The sequence below is a fragment of the Brassica oleracea genome, chromosome C4 (assembly GCF_000695525.1).
Source record: "Brassica oleracea var. oleracea cultivar TO1000 chromosome C4, BOL, whole genome shotgun sequence".
Classification (NCBI taxonomy): domain Eukaryota; kingdom Viridiplantae; phylum Streptophyta; class Magnoliopsida; order Brassicales; family Brassicaceae; genus Brassica; species Brassica oleracea.
Window position 1 is genome coordinate 4,844,712 of NC_027751.1, and position 14,286 is coordinate 4,858,997.

At 39.3% G+C, this 14,286-nt stretch overlaps 2 protein-coding genes and 1 long non-coding RNA gene across 4 annotated transcripts; 2 read left to right on the plus strand and 1 right to left on the minus strand.

The window, feature by feature from the left end:
• Positions 1 to 3,471: 3,471 nt before the first annotated feature.
• On the plus strand, positions 3,472 to 4,238 carry LOC106337906 (nucleolin 1-like). Its single transcript, XM_013777006.1, has 5 exons — positions 3,472 to 3,594; positions 3,684 to 3,760; positions 3,850 to 3,967; positions 4,058 to 4,171; positions 4,233 to 4,238. Exons 1-5 carry the CDS (start codon positions 3,472 to 3,474, stop codon positions 4,236 to 4,238), a joined length of 438 nt encoding a protein of 145 aa, XP_013632460.1.
• A 67-nt stretch (positions 4,239 to 4,305) lies between these two features.
• LOC106341608 lies at positions 4,306 to 5,189 on the plus strand. 2 transcript variants are annotated; one of them, XR_001269693.1, is made up of 5 exons: positions 4,306 to 4,376; positions 4,467 to 4,590; positions 4,748 to 4,857; positions 4,955 to 5,042; positions 5,113 to 5,189. It is a non-coding gene; the product is annotated as an uncharacterized LOC106341608 (long non-coding RNA). The 2 variants fall into 2 exon arrangements; XR_001269692.1 differs by having other exon boundaries at positions 4,955 to 5,133.
• Positions 5,190 to 5,469: 280 nt separating this feature from the next.
• LOC106337907 (probable tRNA N6-adenosine threonylcarbamoyltransferase, mitochondrial) lies at positions 5,470 to 7,127 on the minus strand (the record flags this gene model as incomplete). Its single annotated transcript, XM_013777008.1, has 9 exons — positions 5,470 to 5,595; positions 5,678 to 5,761; positions 5,854 to 5,929; positions 6,035 to 6,120; positions 6,208 to 6,398; positions 6,491 to 6,540; positions 6,624 to 6,714; positions 6,816 to 6,912; positions 7,044 to 7,127. Coding segments are annotated over 9 exons (885 nt in total), but the record flags the coding sequence as incomplete, so codon positions are not given.
• Positions 7,128 to 14,286: the final 7,159 nt, after the last annotated feature.

The following is a 14,286-nucleotide window of genomic DNA, read 5'->3' on the forward strand; positions in this document are numbered from 1 at the left end:
TATTTTAATTAATCGTTTTATTCGGTTTAATCGGTTTATATACCAAATTACATCAATATACTGCAGTTTCTTAAAAATAATCGGTATTACCAAACCCAAATCAGTTTCTCTATTTCGAAATTGATATTCACCAGATTTCAGTTCAGTTTTAACTGGCTCTCTAAATGTGAGAATTTGTGATTGACGTTTATCACTTCAATATCGTTTCTTAGTTCTTTGAAGGTCTCAGCCACTGGAAACGTGTTTTGTGTGGGAATCAGAAATCCATCAAGAGATACTTGAAATTAATTTTACCCCGTTTTCTTTTGATATTTTGTTTTCTAAAACTTTCGACATTTTTTTTAAGGAAAAACATCTTTCAGATGACTCAATACAATTTGATGAAAATAGTTTGTTTTCTAAAATAGTTAATCGCCCACCATAAAAAATAAAAGACTTAAACTAACTTTTAGACAATGTCGATCTATAAGTTTGTTTTCCAACGTATCCGTAACTATATCAATACATTTGATTAAAGTATGATTAATATTTTTCATATAAAGTTTTTCTCAATTACTACTAAAAAAATCTGGAATGTTTGATATACGTTACTTAGAAGAAACCTATTGATATATGGGGTATCAATAGTAGAGGAGATCAATTGGTTTTCAGAAAGATGATTGATTGTATAAAAATTCACACAACCACTGGGGAATTAAAACGCATTGACAGTGACAATTGGTGCACATGAGGTAAAATCAGATTTCATTTTTACATTTTGAGTAGTTTGTGTTCAAATAACTGTTTATTTTGATTCCAGCGTTCCTGAAAAACCAGGCTCAAGCTTTCACCAAATAAATTAAACACAAAGCGAAAAGCTAAGGAGAGAGACCTCTACAAGAGGAACGTTCTGTCTTTGTTGATAGGCAGTGATCATCAACACAAACGAACAACAATACTCTCTATACATAGATCATGGGGAGCGATTTCAGAGCTTCTTACTCAGTCTTCGCCGCTTGAACTGGAATCGATGTGTTGTTCTCCATGTACCTCAGATTTATCGGCAAATCTACAGCCTTTGAGTTTTATGGCTTTGAAGAAAAGAAACACAGATTAATATCTGAGGAAGCAAAAGCCACGACCAAGTTCTTTATGTCCTGATCTGAAACATCAGATATCCTATGTAAATTATATCTCTTTGATAACCTGAAGACCATTAAATTGCTTTTGTGTTGTGTTAATAAATTCTTGAAGATTACTGATGCGTCATTGATGATTACCTCAAGAAGAGTTAAGCCAACGAAGTAAAGTCTTAAAAAGTTATGAATCATGTTGACATCTCTTAAGAAACCTGTTTATTATGAAAAGTAATTTTTTTTATGATAGGAACTGAATGATAAGAAGAGATTGGCAACAAGTGGAGCAGGCTTTGCTAGGGCATTCACTGTCCAGTTCGGAAGCTGCAAGTTCAGTGAGAATTTCATTGGATGTCAGGATCTTGCCAAACAAAAAGTTCTTTACAGATAATCTTTTCTTTCTCTCTTTGGGAGATCGTTAGATGAAGAGATTATCATGTCCTTTGTTTTGTATATGCATAAAGTTAGGTACCACTAATCTCAGAATATTTGGCGTTAGAATGCGAAGGCAAAGACAAGTACAAGTGTGGTTCCAATGTTTTCTGGAAATGGTGAACATGTCTTGTTTGTTGTTCTAATCCATTCTTATATAAACTCAACAATAAATCTATCTATTTGTTTCTGAGGAAGGTAAAGACGTCGAATAAAATAAGTGACTCCACTGTCACCCAAAAGAGAGAAGATTACCAAGTTTGGGGATAATGAAACATTATTTGAAAATAAAACAGCAGCAACTATTCTGTTACAACAACCAAAATCGGACACAACAAATGCATCACCTTCACATATATATACAGAGCAACAATAACATTAACGATCCCTAGTATTTATTTAAATGGTTGCACTGTTTCATTTACATCTCTAAAAAGAAATATTTATACGATGAATTTAAGATAATTTCTAGCCATTTGATTTAAGATAATCTCTAAAGACGTTTCTAAACCTCACTCAGTGAGAAAGAAACACAAAGATTAATAAATTTTCATTCTCCTGTCCGGCTGCAAAATGAAAACGCAAAGAACATTTGAACTAACCTCTTGTAAAGTAATAAGAAACAGACATCAATGTACAAACTATATACTCTCGTTTTCAGAGAGAAAGGTTGTTTCCATAACAGAGAAAAATTCCACGGTTAGAGATGGAGAACATATATAAGACAATAACATTGAATGAAAGTAAGAACAATGATGAAGGGCAGTGATAAAAAACAATTTATGAATTTGTTAAGAATTTTATTTTCAAAGGTTGTGTCTTAAATTTATACGAAACTAAAATTTTACCATTAGATTGCATAACAAAGCAAGGTAAGTCATATTTCGAGCAGACTAGTAATGAAGATATTTTCTTTTTGAGAAAAAAGTGACGAAGAGATCTGAGTCGATTTACGAGCCATCAAGGAAGTTGCTGCCACCTTTAACGGCGGGGATCCAAGATTTTTTGGACTGAGAAGCCGCAGACGCGACAATCAGAGTTTTCCGGCCAACTCTTACAGCTCCAGTTTCAAGCCGCTCCCAAACAGGGCGGCACTCCTCTTGCCTCCAGCGAGGAACGAAGAACCTAGCCCACTGAGAACAGATCCGGAGTCTCTCTCTTAATATGGATGGGTATACAGTTTAGAAAGGTACCTTTTAGAGATGAGTGGTTTTGAACCACAATTATACAGAGTTATAAACTCTAAAATCTGGATTAGATGCGTTAACAGAAGATATTTATCTTCTGAAATTGAGGACAGCAAACACCGTAAAGACAGGTATAGTAGCGATCTTAAAGGAAAATATATCTTCCTTTACAAGTGAATCATAATAATAAAGAATCATTCGAACGTTCACGACTTGGCAAAGTGTTTTTTATCAGATCAAATTGTTAAAGAAACCTAAATTCGTGAACACATGTTGGTTTTAGAGTTACATCATCGACACCGTTATGACATCACACGAAAACATAAATCTAGACCAACAGAGACTGCAATCTGTAATTTTAAATGACCAAATCAATAGAACTTAAATATCGGACTGGTTCAAATGACAATTTACATGGATTCTTCTCAACGAAAAATCAGTCCGTATAAGAGAACAATCGGAAGGAAGAGAATAGCAAAGAGGATGACATTTATAATTTTTTCAAGAGGTGCCATTGTTATTTGAAAGAAGGCGTTCGTTCGGGGAAGACAAAAGACGTCATTTGCTTTAATAAAATATGACATCATCATTTTAAAGGAAACTAAATCTTGTCCGCTAGATTGCATAATTAAAACAAGCTTGACCATTAGATACAATTTTTTTTTCCTATAAAAAAATGATGACTTCAGCAGTTACAAAAAACAGTTTGCTATTATATATAGATTGGTGAAGCTCAGATGATACTTTTGGATAAAGCTAAAAGGGATTTTTATGATATTAAACGTAAAGCTTGGAGGAAGCCTCCTGCACCTATACCAGTGTATAGAACCCAGCAGGGGCCGAGGAACCGTGCGCAGCGGGCAAGCGTTAATTAGCTCTTCCTTGTCGTAACATTGTAATCTCTTTATTAATCATTCTTTGAATTTAAAGTTTTTTTTTTTTTTTTCAGGCTCAGCCCACTAATACAGGAGGATCAAAGACACTCGCTGCTCTCAATCTCTCACTCCAAGTTAAAAGATCAGATGTGTAAGTAGAAGCCACCTTTCTCTATGTCTCTTTCTTTTGTGTGCGACTTCTTTGTTTTTGTCATAACCTCCTTTGTTATACACATACAGTGAGGAATTCTTCAAAGAAGCTGGCCAAGTTGTTGACGTCAGATTTGGTAAGACAGAGTATGGCAGATTCCTTGGTTTTGGCATGGTTGAGTTTGCAACTGCCAGAGAGGCACAAAAGGTACTGATATATAGTTAGTTGTTTTTTTTTTTTTTTTTTTGCTTATCTGATTAGGTCTATTGCTGATTTTAACCCATTTGTAATTAAAAGGCACTGGAATTTCACGGTAGACGTTTGCTCGGTTGTCAAATCCGTCTTGGGATTTCTCATGAGAGTGAACAAAGACCCGCACCAGCATCAGCACCAGTGCATAAAACCCAGCAGGTGCCGAGGAACCGTGCTCAGCGGGCAAGCGTTAAGAAACGGGTAAGAGTTTCTTCCTTAGTGGTGACATTGTATAATCTCTTTATTAATCATTCTTTGAATTTAAAGTTTTTTTTTTTTTGTTTCATGCTCAGCCTACTAATACAGGCGGATCAAAGACACTCACTGCTTTCAATCTCTCATTACAAGTTGAAAAATCAGATATGTAAGTAGAAGCTACCTTTCTCTATGTCTGTTTCTGTGTGCGACTTCTTTGTTTTTGTCATAACCTCCTTGTTATTATACATATATACAGTGAGGAATTCTTCAAAGAAGCTGGCCAAGTTGTTGACGTCAGATTTGGTAGGACAAACGATGGTGATGACAGATTCCTTGGCTTTGGCGTGGTTGAGTTTGCAACTGCCGGAGAAGCACTGAAGGTGATAGTTTTTTTTTTTTGTTTTTGCTTATGATGAAACCTATCTGATATGTACGATTGATGATTTTAACCTATTTGTTAGTTTTCTTTTTTGCTTTATTATACACCTATTCATCTGGTAGGTCGATTGCTGATTTTAACCCATTTGTAATTAAAAGGCACTGGAATTTCACGGTAGACCTTTGCTCGGTTGTCAAATCCGTCTTGAGGCTTCTCATGCGAGGGGACAAAGACCTGCATACACTCCACAAAGTAGACAAAGGAGCGGGTAAGTTTTAATTATTTGTCTTGGCCGGAGCTTGTTTATTTTGTGTATGATGTTGTTCTTGTGTTAAATAGTTTTCTCTTTTGTCAAATTATTGTAGTGTTTGTCTTCCTAAGGAAGATATCAAGAGCTCATTGCTCAAGAGGGTTTCTGTTCCCACTGACCATGAAACCGGAGCTTCCAAAAGGGTGTGTGACTCATTGCACTTTGTTACCAGTTTGTGAATTTGCAGATGCTAACTAAATTTTGTTTTTACAGCATAGAGAATGCGTTTGAACATGAAGGATAAATATCGTTTTTGATGAGCCTAGACCTAGGCACAAAAATGGCAGAGGAAGAGACATTTTTTATTTATTTTAAGGACTAATAAAACCCTTGCAATTCGCATTGTTCTCAAGTCTTATGCGCATCCCTTTGACTAATAAGATTCAAACTTTAAGAATATCTTTATATACTCGTAAGATTCAGAAATCTGCACTACGCTTGTGTTTTGTGCTTGCTTCTCTTGGAAACTGTACCACGTGTTTCTCGTGAACCAATATATATATATATAAATTTGGCTGCATCTTTGATCTATGGCTATGCAATAATACACCGGGTCTAAACAAAGCGTCTTCACCACAAAACCACTTGACTCAACACATCTTGGGATCTGATCGTTAGTTTCAGGTTTTTGTTTTCGACAATGTTGTTAAGTCGAAACCGTACATACTGGTTTGAGGCAACACCACCAGGGACTACCTGAAGATCAAAGAGTTGAAAGCCAAGTTTAGTGGACAAGTGCAAAACATAGGTTTCATTTCTTCATATTTGAGTCTCTCACCATATGTTTTATAGAAGGCTCGAGTTTCATTGCCAAGTCTATTGCTCGCTCACACTTTTCCTCCAGATGCAAGACAGTTACTCGCTGGTTTACATAAACAACCAGAGACATGTTTAGATAATCAGTTTTTTTTACAAGAACAAAAGCATTTTGTGAGACCACTGATTGATGTCTACCTGGAAAGAAGCAGCAATATCAGCTCTGTTTCTTCTGTCTTCCTTTGTTGCAGACGAAAAAGGACATTTAGCATCACTGCACATCCACCAAAACACCATTATTTATTAGTACAAAGTTAACATAGCTCGGATAAACAGCTTCAGAAGCTGATTTAAAGATCTAACTATGATTAAAAGTCACATTTCTCTGGCTGCAATGGCTAGCCTCACTAGTGTCTTCAAACCAGCATAAGAAAAGTTGCAATCTTTATGATTTTTCATTGGAACCTGATAACGAGGTAACAACATAACTATGATGCGGACAATGAGTTGAACAACAGGTCTAACCAGCGAGAAAACTAGTTTCACACTTACATTAAACATAACAGACTTTGAATCACCCTCAAGAGCAAGCTCTTCAACAGCTGGTCCACCACTTCTCCGCAAATCAAGGCCGAGCCCTTTTGCTGTCTTGTCAAATGCCTCTCCTATAGCATCATCTACTGTAGTCCCAAGTTGTGTGTACTGACCAAGCTTATGAGCAAGAACTATAATATTATGCCCTCCTACACAGTTAAAACAAAATTGCTATTAATAGAAACCTAAAGCGCCCTTTATGATTGTTAATCCTGCTACTAAAACGTATTCAAGCAAATACCTGATATAAGCAATGCCATGAAAGGAAAACTTAATTCATGTTCCACTAATCTACAAAAGATAAATCAAGAGATGATGAGACATTCAAAGTTGTCAAAGGTTGAATGTAAAAGCTAAGCACATTGAAAAAATACCTGGCTACAAGGGCATGAGCCTCCATGTGATGCACCCCGACGATTGGGAGATTAAAAGCACCAGCGACTCTTCGAGCCTTGTGCACACCAACTGTATTGAATCCAAAAAACGAAAGAAACACTTAGTTCTCTAACAGCACTTTTTTATTATTCCAAAGAACCAAGGGTAGATACTTTTGTTGTCTAACTTACCGCGTAGACAGAGGCCCAAACCAGGTCCAATGGTAACAGCAACAGCAGAGAGATCTGTCTCAGTCAAATTGGCTCTATCAAGTGCGTCTTGTACAACCTGAAACCAAGGAATAGACATGTTTCCCAGCCATCAGCGCAAAAACCTCAAGGAAACGATAATATATATATATATACATGGATACCGAATAGGCTTGCAATGAGAAAAGAGTATAATATAGTAATTACCACCTTATCAATAACCCGAGAGTGTGCTTCTTCAGCTTGTTTGGGAGCCACGCCACCATATTGTTCAAGCAGTTGTGCCTTTAAATGTCAACAAGTCCGAGATCAGAACAAAGGAAAGGTTTTTAATCCAGAGAAAGTGTGAATCCCAAGTGTCAGACAAAAACTAATGTCTTCTGGTGATTATTGTTGAGTCTTGTAAACATCAAATTTTACTATCTCATGACAAACATATCTCTTAGCACTTGCCGGAGCAAAACCAAAGGAAGGATTTTTACCTGAGAAGAGATGACTTAGCTAAGAATCTCACCATTCCCTTTCACCTAAACAACAACCAAAACTGGCTAATAAGTTCCCACAAGTAAACTACAATTTTTTTGATTGTAAATGTATTCAACGCCAAAACTTCTTATTGTCTCTGAATAGTAGTGATGTTTAGGGTTTGATGTCTATCTACACATTCTCCATAGCTTCTTAGTCAACAAGATCCAGGTTTTCATATCGAAAGTGATAATTCACTTCGAGAATTAGATGTGGGTTTTGTCTGAGATTAAAATTTTTTAAATATCATTTTTTTGTCTAAGATTAGAAAGATCCAATTTTTTTTTTAATTGGTCCGTTTCATCCACAACCAATGGAACAACAACAATCTAGATGTTAGTACTAGTCTGGAGTTTCCTGACTTAAACTTTGAACTCTTTATGTCTACCCTACTAAGCTGCTTCTAAAGCCGTTCACCGCTGATCAACATGATGAAAGCTGCGGGGTGGGATCTCAACTCTGCTACTGAGTCCATCGAGCCTGGGGTTGCTTATGCCAAGAGGCTATTAAGGATCAATGATTGATTTAGGCATCTCTATGATTAAGGAATGTAGACTATATCTCATTAACTCTCTTTGTAAAGCCCTAATCTAAACTCTTGTGCTGTACATTCTTGGAATAACATATCTCTTATAGAGGCCTCACAAGAAGTATGTGTTCGAGTCGTACATATACCAGAGGATGTTCAGTGGCCGGTGATGATGATGTGAATCTATCAATGTAAAGGTTGGTCTTATTCATATGTAAGCTCTCGTATATATACAACGTATTAACCGACTTTAGTAGTAGATAACTCCTACTTCTAATTACATCATTATCTCTAAAATATCTCATCATTATCCTCCTATACTCCCCTTTAAGTTGGGAAGGTGAAGATTTCTCACTCCCAACTTGACCAACAATGCTTCAAACTGAACTCTTCCAAGAGCTTTAGTCAACACATCTGCAACTTGTTCATGCGTTCTGACATGAACCGTTTCAAGCACACCGTCTTGTATTGCATCTCTCACCTGATGACAGTCTGATTCTATATGCTTCGTCCGCTCGTGAAACACCGGATTTGCCACTATGTAGATCGCGGACTTACTGTCACAGAACAGCTTAGACGGTTTCAGTTGCTTCGCGCCCAAGTCAAACAGTAATCTCCTTAACCACTTGATTTCTCGAGTTGCCTGAGCCATGGACCTATACTCAGCCTCTGCTGAAGAGTGAGATACCACCTTTTGTTTCTTTGTCTTCCACGACACTGGTGATCCACCAATCCACCAACTAACGCCACATACGCACTTAGTGACCTTCTAGTGACCGGACAAGCCGACCAATCGGCATCACAATAAACCGACAAACTGAGATCACCATGCGAACTTATCATTATACCCTGTCCCGCAGTTCCTTTGAGATATCGCACCACTCTCAACGCGGCTTCCCACTGCAACTCTCGTGGTGCTTTCATGAACTACGATAGAATATGAACCGGATAGGAGATGTCTGGTCTTGTAATCGTCAAATAGATGAGACGACCCACTAATCTCCTGTACCGCTCTGCATCTTTAAGGAGCGAACTTGTATCCAGACTAAGTCTGTGATGTTGTTCCATAGGAGTAGCTACTGGCTTCGAACCAAGTAATCCAGAATCCGCAATGAGATCTAATGCATATTTCCGTTCAGTGAGCATGAACCCTTCTTCACCTCTTCCAACTTCAATACCAAGAAAATACTTCAGCTTTCCCAAATCCTTCATGTGAAAGCACTTGCTCAAGTACTCCTTGAACTTCTCTACGATCTTAGTATCATTTCCACAGACAAGCAAATCGTCCACATAGATCAGTACTCGGAGCTCCACTCCACCCTTAGAGTATACGAACAGAGAGTAATCAGCATAAGAATGCTTAAACCCGTATTTCTTCAACGCATTAGTGAGCTTAGCAAACCAACACCTAGGGGCTTGTCTGAGTCCATACACAGCTTTATGCAACCTACATACTTTGTTAGGGTCAGAGTGTTGAAAACCTTGCGGAAGCTTCATGCACACTTCCTCCTTAAGATCACCATGCAAGAAAGCATTGTGAACATCCATCTGATGCACAATCCACCCCTTTCCTGCAACCACACGCAACAGGCTCCGCACTGTCGTCATTTTCGCAGCTGGTGAAAAAGTTTCCTTGAAATCTCTCCCCTTCACTTGCCTATTTCCCAATGCCACCAGTCGCGATTTTGGTCTCTCCATAGTTCCATCCGCATTGTATTTGTATTTATATATCCACATGTTTCCTATAGCCTTCTTGCCTGGTGGTAGGTCTACAATGCTGAACATTTTGTTTTCTTCAAACGCCACCATCTCCTTTTTCATGGAATTACGCCAAATTTCCAGTTGCAGCGCTTCTTTGTAACTCCGCGGCTCTGTCAAACTCGTTATAGCAGCTAGGAAAACCCTATGCTCTGGAGAGAAGCGATCATCAGATATATAATTTGCTAGAGGGTATGGTGTGTTACCTCGGACCGTCGACGATGACTCTGATCCAGGAGTAAGCGCGACGAGATCGTGATGGGGTTCTTTCAACACTTGAGAATTGTAGCTAATGTAGTCTCGCAGCTTCACTGAAGGTATTTTTTCTCTGCATCCTCTTCCCAATTCAGTCACACCTTCACTTGCCACAACCGTTTCCTTTTCACTCTCAACGTTTTGTGTTTCAGCTGAGGTAGCACCTACTTCCACAGGCTTATCAGGGACTACTTCACCGTTAATATCTTCCTCACTTCCACTTCTCTGTTTCTCAAGTGGAGCAGAACCAGCCTCTAACGGCTTATTACCCTCCTGAAACTCACTCCCCCTGTCACTTACAGTGACGGTCAACAACCAATCATCATCATGTAACCCAGTAAGCTCCTTTTGTTGACCCAACTCATCACTCTTCTTTCCGAATGGAAACACGTCTTCATAGAAGCTTACGTCTCTGGATACGAAAAATTTGTTGCTGTCCAGATCATAGACCCTACATGCTTTCTTCCCAAAGGGATAACCCACAAACACACATCGCCTACTTCTTTCTCCCAACTTGTCTTTGTCTCGGTCGCGTCTGTGAACATAACACAACGATCCGAACACTCTCAATGCTCCGTACGATGGTTTTTCACCAAATAGCTTCTCATACGGTGAGCTTCCATTCAATATTCTCGACGGTGTCATATTAATAACGTGTGTGGCAGTCGAGACAGCCTCACCCCAGAATTTGACAGGCATTTTGGCTTGAAACAACAATGCCCTTGCAACATTAAGAATGTGCCGATGCTTTTGCTCCACACGACCGTTCTGCTGCGGTGTGTTCACACAAGACGTCTGATGTATAATCCCTCTGTCTTGAAAGAAGTTCCTCAAGCACATGAACTCCATTCCATTATCACTTCTCACCGTTTTCACTGAATTACCAAACTACGTTTCTGCATATGCACAAAAACGTTCCATAACTTTCTTTACTTCGGACTTAGCCAGCAAGAGGTACGTCCAAACCGCCCTAGAAAAATCATCCACAACCGTAAGAAAGTACACAACACCGCATGATGCAGGTACGCAATATGGACCCCAAACATCCACATGAATAAGCTCAAAACTCTTGTTTGTTTTATTAATACTATCACCAAAAATATCTCTTGTTTGCTTTGCTCTAAAACATACGTCACACGGACTAGAACAAGCCTTATTCATAACACCAGAAAGTTCATGTAAAGAAGAAAAAATACCAAAAGATGGATGTCCAAGTCGCCGATGCCATAAGAGCTGATCGTGATCATTACTGCCTCCATCTGCTCTGCTACCTCGTGCCACTCTAACATCTTTAAAAAAATATACCCCATCACGTTCTTCACCGGCTCCAATCAGAGTCTTCGAAAAACGGTCCTGCAAAATGCAAATTGTATCTGTAAACAATGCAAAACAATTATTATGTTTTAGTAACTTAGATACGGAAATCAGAGTGCAATCCAGTTTGGGCACAAATAGCACATCTTTAAGTGAGACACGATCAGTAAGTATCATGTCTCCCATCTGGATCGACGTCGAGGTTCCACCATCTGCAAATCCGACGACACACGAAAGTGTTTTCTTCACATTTACCAGCTGTCCTATATCGCCGGTCATATGGTGTGAAGCCCCGGAATCAATAATAACATCACCAAGAACCTTACCAGAAAGCTTTTCTGACGATGAGCTCGCCTTCCCATCGTTTATAATTTGCGTGATGGCCTTCCATTGCTCAGGAGTCATATCTGAGCCACTGGTACCATACGAACTCGTCGCATGTGCTGTATGCGCACTACCACGACCACCACCTCTGTTGTTCGGACCTCCACGTCCTCTACCCGAGCCTCTTCCACGTCTCTCATTCATCCATTCCGGATATCCAATGATTTGCCAACAATTGCTCTTCTCATGTCCTGTCTTTCCGCAATTGGAACACAGTCGATCCCTTGCCCTGTTTCCATAGCCAGAACCATTGTTCTCAGGTCTTGCAGCAAGCACACTTGTTTCGCGTGCGTCTCTCTGATTAGTGAGTTCTTGTCGCGCTGCAAATCCAGTGGCTTCCTGCCGAACAGTTTCTCTAGCCTTTGCTGTATTCAGACGAGCTTCTTCCCTGATTACTTTGGCATACACTTTCCCCAAGTCTGGCAACTCGCCAGCTTCTATGATAGCTGTAACTACATTGCCAAAATGAGAATCATCCAAGCCCATAATAAACTGGTGAACTCGTTCATCTTCTCTCTCCTTTTCGTACATTGAAGCCGCTGAACATGAGCATGCAGGAGGTGGTCGATAGGTTTGCAGTTCCTCCCACATCACCGCTAGACGTCCATAGTAGTCTATAACAGCTTCTCCGTTTTGCCGACACGAGGCTAACTGTTCCATCAACTAATGAACACGCACCTTGTTTCCAACTTCAAATCTGTTTCTCAGGTTGTCCCACAGTTTGTGAGCCTCAGTAATAAATGTCATTGTCGACCTAACCTTTGGCTCAATCGATGACCTGATCCAACCAACGATCATTGAGTTTACACTCAACCACGACTCCAGATCCGAGCTTCCTTCAGCCGGCTTTGGTAGGGTTCCATCTATAAACCCATTCTTCTTCTTTGCTTGAAGTGCATTCATCATCTCCATCGCCCATTCATTATAGTTATCTCCCTTCAATTGAACTGAAGTGATCAAAGCTCCAGGATTATTAGAGCTAAACAATGAATATGGCGATATCACCATTGTTTCACCCGATTTTGCCACTATCTGCTTCCCATCTGCGGTAACTCCCATGATGAAGAAAGAATGTACTCAGAGATCTCTTAGAAAAAATCACGTTTAATCTGATCGATGCTCTGATACCATTTAGGCATCTCTATGATTAAGGAATGTAGACTATATCTCATTAACTCTCTTTGTAAAGCCCTAATCTAAACTCTTGTGCTGTACATTCTTGGAATAACATATCTCTTATAGAGGCCTCACAAGAAGTATGTGTTCGAGTCGTACATATACCAGAGGATGTTCAGTGGCCGGTGATGATGATGTGAATCTATCAATGTAAAGGTTGGTCTTATTCATATGTAAGCTCTCGTATATATACAACGTATTAACCGACTTTAGTAGTAGATAACTCCTACTTCTAATTACATCATTATCTCTAAAATATCTCATCATTATCCTCCTATAGATGACACCGTAAGTTCTGCAGGAGCAAGTACCTCATATTGATCCACCCGAAGATGGAAGCTTCTTTCTTCGGGAACCTGGACCAGCGTGACTACGTGGCGGGAGGCGGGCACCCGAGGACAGGGTTTTACCAGGCTTTCTTGAAGCTAGCGAAGCCGGTGTGGATCTTGCACAGGCTGGCTTACTCTTTTGATCCAGCTGCAAAGATCTTCCAAGTGAAGAAGGGTAGTGAGTTCTCTGATTCGTACATGGAGAGTGTGTTGAAGAACATAGTTGTGGATGAAAAGGGAGAGAGCCCAAGAGTTGGTCTTATGGTGATGCCTGGGTTTTGGATTGGTGGAAGTGTGGTTCAGAGCCGAGTTTATGTCTCAGGTGTAAAAGTTGTTGAGTCAAGGAGGAGGTTCTCTGGTATTCCCTGAATCTCAAGAAGAATCTGAACAACTGTCTTCCCAACTTGCATCGTCTACTTGTGTTATAAATTATGTAATTGTTCAGAACTCATAAGCAAAATACTCTTTCAACAAAACGTTTGTTCTAAATTTAATTTACAATTTACTATTATTATTATCTGACAAAATATATCATTTTTAAACATTTTTGTAAACTGGAAACCGAAATAAAGCTTAATTTCAGGTTCAGGTATTTAGATTATAACTTGAGCCCCCAAAATAACTCAAAATATAAATTTCCTTAAAACATAAAATCTGAAAATCGCCTTTCGATTCAGAATAAATATAGGCAGGTACTGACGCAGATTGTTTCTGCATAAAGTTACAAAAACAAAAAGGTAACAACAACACATGTGTAACAGTCCGATCCCCCGGCGTCCGACCGGGGTTATCGAAGGGGCGTTATGGACACGTGTCTACTCATTTAGACAACCCTACGTGTCCCATTACTAGTCCCGAGAGACGAGCGCATAACCTTCTTTGAAATACCGTCACACCCACATCCATATACTTCTACTTACAGTCCTGTGCACAGGGAAAAATGGAAATGGAGGGGTGAGCAACAAGTTACTCAGTGAAGTGGTTCTAGACCAGCCTGCCCGCATGACACTCTATACTACTCTATGCGGGAACTAGGGCTGACTAGCCACTACAATCAGTTAATGCATTTTATCATTTCCTAACGTCATCTATGATTTTCCACATTCACTTCCATTCATTTCTAACAACCTAGTGATCAATCAATACAATGATCTCACTCATTGCCACACACGTCAAACCCTAG